The following is a 6,924-nucleotide window of genomic DNA, read 5'->3' as shown; positions in this document are numbered from 1 at the left end:
TATTTTCAATGTAAGACTTTTACTTGCACTAGAGAACTTTTACAGAGTGCAATGTTTTTTATTTTTACTTAAATAAATGATCTAAATACTTCCTCCACCATTGATTTTGGTTTTATTGGGATTTTTTTAATACAGCGCAGATGAATCACAGGTTGTTCAAGATGCTCACAACATTAAAATATTAAAAAAGAATGTGTCAACTAACAGTGTCCTGGTTAGTCTGAGTTATCCACAGATCTCCAGGGAGACAGGGACTATTTCTTCTTGAGAAAGTAGTTCAAATGGAAGGGAGGTGGATGTGGATTATCCAGATGGGAGAGAGTTTTTGCAAAGATATGCTGCTGTTAATTCAATTCTTATTCTAAATGTGAGCACCACATATTTCAGCGACAAATTTGGGCAAATAAAACCAAAACTATCTTAATGGCTAGATACCACAAGAGGTAAAGAAAAAAAACATCTAAATCTGAGTTAACTGACCCTTTAAAGATTGAGCTACACTCTGCACATCGAACCCTTTTGGACTCTGGAAGTAACACAAATGCTGAAGATACAAACCTGTGAGACTTACAGGTGAAAAGCTGCTGAAACTCCAGTGCAGGGCTGACCTGATGAGGTTATAGTAATCTGATAGGCCCAATTAGTGCCTGATTAGAGGTTGAGCAGACTGACATAATGAAGTGATCAGACAGACGCATTTAATTCAACCAGAAGTTCCTGTCCTTATGAGTCTGTGAGCACCTGAAGCTTTATTCTATGGCATTACATTTTCCAGTTGAGGAGGTTAAACGATGAAAAATTCTCTTTACACTTCACTATTTCTTTAGGATGAAAAACTATCGAGTATCTCCCGTCAGGGCTCTTCCTGTTTGAATTTCCTCCCCAGCTCCAGACAGAGCAGACGTCCCTGCAGGATAATACTCGGATGAGCATTATCTGCAGACAGCAGCCATGAATTTACCCAAACTGCACTCAGGACAGGAAACTATTGATGACCTTCATGTGGGAGGTAAGACAAGAAGAACCTATATATGGCTCACACAATCTGAAATATGTTACAGGTAAGCGAGGTTAAATATAAACTCAAACTATTTGGCCGGTCAATAGTAGACATACAGAGTTGTCATATTTACATATTTAATCTCCAACGAGGAAAGTATTTTATGGAGGAGGAATCTCTCTTCTGAATTAGACATGTTGAGATTCCTCACATTCTTCACCGGTGATAAGCTCAAACTCGCCTCTGTGAGCTTTCCAGCAGATTTCTGATACAGGCATCCATTCTTGGACTGTTCACAAAAATAACTCTGGATGGAGATGACATAGACGCACACAAAAAACCTGTTTATATGCGGTGAGAATATGTGGTTCTGGCTGTTTATAACAAATGACATCTCGAGGAGATCTAGCCACTTCTATTGCTGGATAAAAGACTGCTAAAAGAGGAAATGGATGGTTTCAGCAAAATGAAATCACAAAACTAAAGACGGATATATTCTATTCAGTTTTTATTCCACTTTCTTCCACATTCACTTTCAGTTGTTTAATATAATTTATATAAACCAGAAGCCTGTTAAAACACAGTGTTGTAAATATTTGAGAAATCATGAGTTTCATAAATGCAACAAAGATATCTGATTTGTCCAGCTGCCATTTCCATGGCTGTTTATTGTTGATGATATTTTCACCTGAACCACTGATATCATCCCGTTGTTTTTCCTTCAGGAAGTTCCTGCAACTGGTCATTAATTGTTGCTGTGGGGCCGAAGTTTGAGAAAAACAACCAGTTGAACCAACAGCTTTGAGTTCATGTCACTAAAAGAGGGCAAACAAGGACCTGTGCTACATAAACCAGCAATACGTGCATGTTGTCAAGTGTATTTGTCCTTATTATTTTTTTACACTGCAGAACATTTCTGCAGCTCACATTGCAGCCGCGTTTTGTAAGACTGTCATGGGAATTGAACTGACGTCAGATTTCTTCCGCTCATTCAGGTGGCGTCGGTTTGCAGCAGGTCTTCACTTTCCTAATCAGCTCTTCTGCTCCCTCGTCCGAGCGAGCTCATCATTTCCTTCCAACACCTCAAGATCTGATTTCCATCACTGACTCATAACGTTTCCGTCTGCAAACTCATTTCCAAACCTGGTGTCACAGTTCTGATTCGTCGTTGAAAAATGTGATCTACTTAACTCAACCTGACAGAACCGTGTCTGTTAAGTCGGGTGAGTTTGGCCCAAAATAATTCCCATGGTGCACTGGAGTTTGGAACATGAGATTTTCATCAAGTAAAGTCAGATGAATCGCTCTTAGCATGTAGCCTGTTTATGGTGTTTTCAATGGTGATCATATCTATTCATTCGCTTTAGTTTCAGAGGGCTGACTGATCACAGTGATGTAAACACAGACCCTCAAAAACATCTCATGACTTTGCAATAACTTTTAAAAGACACGCTCAACCAATTTTACATTAATGGTTAAGGTGATATTGTTAACAATGTTTTATAAAACCTAAATATTTTCATGGAATACAAACTTTTGTCATTATAAATTGTTGGCAGTACTATAAAACAAATGTAGGTCAGTCATTAATGAGGGTGTAATGTTAGTTACATTTATTTATAAATAAAGTCAGATGTAATTACAATAACACATGTGTCCAGATTGAAGCGTACCGGAAATACTTGTTTGTAAAGAGAAAAAAAATCTTTCAAACAAAAAAACAGATGAGCACGTTGAATGTAGTTTTGCAAAGATTAACCTGCATATCATCAGACTGTTTTTATATGACCATCACTTACTTTCTTAGGTATTTCTGTAGGTGTGTTGGATCATAAACATATGAAACTAAAGTTCCCACACACTTGTTTAATGAAGTGAACACAACCAATCAGCAATGTGCAGGACTTTTTGCATATTTTAGTTGTTTTTTTTATCTTGTCAAAGTGTTTCATATTCATGTAATAATTTAAAGTGGGTTTTAGTTATTGCTCTTGTCAATTAAGAGATGAAGACATGCCTTTTATTTCACCTTAACAGAGACAAATCAAATTTTAAATGGATGTCTCATAAATAAAAGACACAGGCGTTTAACTGTAAAGAGAAATATTGTTTTTCGTGTTAAGTGTCCAAAATATTTTTACTGTGTGGAACATTTTCAGGGGTTTGTCCGTGCAGCATGGACATGTTGGAGAGTTCAACCTCGAGGCTCTGACACAGGGCAGGGAAATAAACAGGTTCCTAAATGGGTAAACATTTGGCAGCCAAAGTCGAATGAGTTTGGAGATATGTCGATTTTTGGGAATATTTTTAGAGCCTTTGTGAAATGTTTTAAAATGAAACAGGAAGTTGGGAAGTTTATGCCCCTGGCGCCCACCCTGCTTCCCTCTGTGCGCCAAGAAAGACGTGAGGATGGAGATTAAATAGTGTGTCAACAGTTTGGCTTCTGCCAAAGGGTGGGTAGTATGGCAATCATTGTCCAATGTAACAGATATTTAAAATCATTCGCAGCCATCATCTTAGAGGGGCCGATTTTAGACAATCAGTCTACTTGAGGAGTCATGAGGAGTCGCCCTGTGAAAACAGCTGTGTAATGTTTTCTGTGGCTCTGGAGCTTCCTCTTCTCTCATTAAGATGAATGAACACCAACTCCTGGTACCATACAATAACCAATAAACTACACACAAGAAGAACTCCAACACGTTTCAATATGTCATATATGTTAAAACATGTACTGAGTGGTTTAAACACTCTATAATACAGTTATCAGGACAGTGTAAGTGTTTATTAGTATTTGTCAGCAATAATAACTTCTCTTATAAAGACATTTGTCTTTGACACAACTGTGTTTTAGTATGTGGTCATTCATTATATCCGCAATGATCCGAGTTGTGTTTGTTAACACTCTTATCTTATATGTTTACATCATAGTGTGTAGTAGCATAGTGTAGCAATGTATTACATGATCATATACTGCTTGTAAATGCTAAACAGGGAGACTTCAAGAAACGTGTGGAAGAAAAAAACATGTGTTGATCATTTCTGCAGCCTCAGGATTCATTGAAAATCAGAACCAAAGCATACAGGATGCATGAAGGGTCTGACTGAGAGTCCTGCAAAATGCTGCTCTCGAGTTGCATTATGGGAAGTGTAGGATCGTGTGTTTCTGCAGTCTTGATCCACCCTAGGGGCCAAAAGTCAGTCTACTTTTGGCCTTTGCTACACTGATTTTGATCTTTGTGTCTAAAATCTGTCTCAGTTTTATGAAAGAGAAGTGTTATACAAAAATTGTTTTATCCTGTTAATCTAGCTGTTTTTCTCATTGTTAATATATCAATAAGGACATGAACATTGTAAGTTGAATTCATTATTTATTAATACCTTATAATTACATTGGAAGACAGCGCAGTTCTTCAGAACACAACTTTTCAAAAGCAAAATGCACAATGTACAATTTCAGCAGTCATTAGCTCATGACACACTGAAATAATTTAAATAAATACACCACAGTTAATAGTTTCAGGACAGCGACCGTCCCTCTCTGTGGCTGGGATCCACAGACTCAGGCCTGGGACCAAGGTACTGTTCAAACTCGCTGCGGTCCAGATCGTACAGCATGTCCAGCTGAACCTGCTCCAGGTAAAACTCCAGGGAGGGTCCAGCTGGGCCCAGCAGGCCCCCGTACACCCTGGACTCCCCCTGATCCACATGTGGACCTACGGGGCTGGAGAAACCGTACTGCATGTGTCCGTGCTGACCAAAATACACCTGAGGCTCCGCGGGGTACGCAGACGGGTGTGGGTACATGTCAGGCCTATTTGAGAAAGCGTCTGCAGCGGCTGCGTCTGGAAACACTGGAGTGTTTGGGTAGCTGCTGCGTAAAGGGGTGAAGCTTGCTGGGGAGTTTGGGAAAGCGGGCGCGCTCGGGTAGGACGGCTGCTGGCTCTGGAGCAGGTAGGTGAGGTTGTAGGGCACGCTGAAGTCTGGGCTGCAGAGCGAGGAGGGAGACGCGGAGGCATCTGCACCCTGAGGCTTGGAGCCCTTCTTCAGCTGCTTCCTCCTGCGCGGCCTGTACTTGTAGTTGGGATAGTCGATGGTGTGCTGGACCCGCAGGCGCTCCGCCTCCTGCATGTACGGACGCTTCTCAGCCAGAGACATGGCCTTCCACGTTTTTCCTGCAGGGACACAGTGGGGTTGAGAGTTATTAGACACACATGAACTAGTTGTGTCCCCAGTTTCTTGGCCAGAGAACTAGAAACATTAAACATTTGTAATATTTTTAACAGGGAAAACTCCAAGATCTATAGAGGAAACTTTAATTCTAACAACAGCAGTTTATACTAATGACATGTTAAGCTGTTAATCGAAGTCTTACCCAGTATTTTGCTCAGATCCGTGTTCTCCAGGTCTGGGTTAAGATGGGCCAGCCGCCTTCGCTCCTCTTTAGTCCAGATGATGAAGGCGTTCAGGGGCCTCCTGACTCTCTGCTGCGCCGAGGCAGACTTGGCCTCGGGGCTGGTGCAGCTGGAGTCCGAGTTCACGGACAGCGGGCTGGAGGGCCCTGAACTCGGGGAGCGCAGCTCACTCATCTGCTCCCCGTCTGCGGAGCCCGAGTCCTCGCTTTCGAACATGTTTGCGCAGAGCTGGAAAGCTGCGGGGTCGTGGCTGAAACGCATGGCTACAGATGGTGATGGTGTTTGGGGTGTGCTGCAGACAGCTGTCATCCTCCTGGTGATGATGCAGAGTGACGGATATATGTGGGCGCTCCGCCAATAGGAGGCCAGGAGGAGTGGATTTAAGGTGTGAATTCCAGGTGTTTTCTCGGGTCGGTGATAGGCCCATCTGACCCCCCCAATCAACGATCTCACGAAACTTCAGATGGCAAAGAGACTCATGAGTCTGTAATAATCTACAATTAAGCTCTTAGGTCACATAAATGACATAATTTCATCTCCAGACTGAGACAAATAAGCTACAAACCCCAAACTGGAGTCATCCAGTAAGAACGAAGAGTTGTTTATGTTTTCACCTTTTTGCTTCTTTATGGTGACATAACTACACCCTAAAACATCAAATACGAAGACTGCCTACTATAAATTAACTGGAGTACAGTGATTGAAGGAAAAGCACGACTGAGTCTTATTAGATTCTCATGCACAAGCAGGCATTTTTAATTTTATTTTCGTCCTATTTCCTCAGACAAATGTGCCTGAATTTCGAGAGTTTTCTGTGTTGCTGAACCTTTATTTCGTGCATTAAAAAAAAAAAAACTGGCAGTCCCTGACTCACGGCTCTTTAATTGGAGGAAAATCTGGTTTCTCTTAAAAACCATATTAGGAAAATCAAATTACACCTTTGCCTGTTGGAGAGAAATGGAATCTAATCAATAGGTCCTGAAAGGCAGGCAGGGTATTGATAGGACAACATCAAAGTTTGAGGAGGCAGGGCTGGTTACTAATTACATTGTGGCTCTCAGCTCTTATCGGCCATCCACTGTCTCTATCAAAGTACATTTTACAGGACTGAAACAAACATGATCAAGGCATGTTTATTACACGATTACCGGGCACAAATATTTGCCCGATAGGTGTGTACAAAGGGGCGTGATGAGCTCACCTTTAAGGCATCAAAAAAAAAAAACTCCACTAAAATAGCTTACTTTTATCAGCTTGAATTAAAATGAGAGGAATGTACCATAACATTGACTGACTGACTTCTGAAGAGGAATCACCACAAAAGTGTATTGAAATCAGTCAAAACTGCAGCAGAGATTCAGACTCACAGAAACTATAGCAGGCTGGCTGCACCTTTTCTCTGTCCGCCTGTAATTTATCTATTCGTCACTTTTGTTTATGTGTCACTGAAAAAAATAGCACAGCTCGAAAGTGACAGTTTGCCGAGAAAATATATCAAAAACTTTCAAATAT

General features: G+C 41.1%; 1 protein-coding gene across 1 annotated transcript; it reads right to left on the bottom strand.

Moving 5' to 3' along the window:
* Positions 1 to 4,516: 4,516 nt before the first annotated feature.
* On the bottom strand, positions 4,517 to 5,673 carry sox32 (SRY-box transcription factor 32). The gene is made up of 2 exons (XM_070853288.1): positions 5,373 to 5,673; positions 4,517 to 5,172 (listed from the first exon to the last, which is right to left on the bottom strand). Exons 1-2 carry the CDS (start codon positions 5,671 to 5,673, stop codon positions 4,517 to 4,519), a joined length of 957 nt encoding a protein of 318 aa, XP_070709389.1.
* Between the last annotated feature and the right edge of the window lie 1,251 nt (positions 5,674 to 6,924).

Source organism: Pempheris klunzingeri, chromosome 21, assembly GCF_042242105.1.
Source record: "Pempheris klunzingeri isolate RE-2024b chromosome 21, fPemKlu1.hap1, whole genome shotgun sequence".
Classification (NCBI taxonomy): Eukaryota; Metazoa; Chordata; class Actinopteri; order Acropomatiformes; family Pempheridae; genus Pempheris; species Pempheris klunzingeri.
This window is presented reverse-complemented; position numbering and strand designations above follow the sequence as displayed.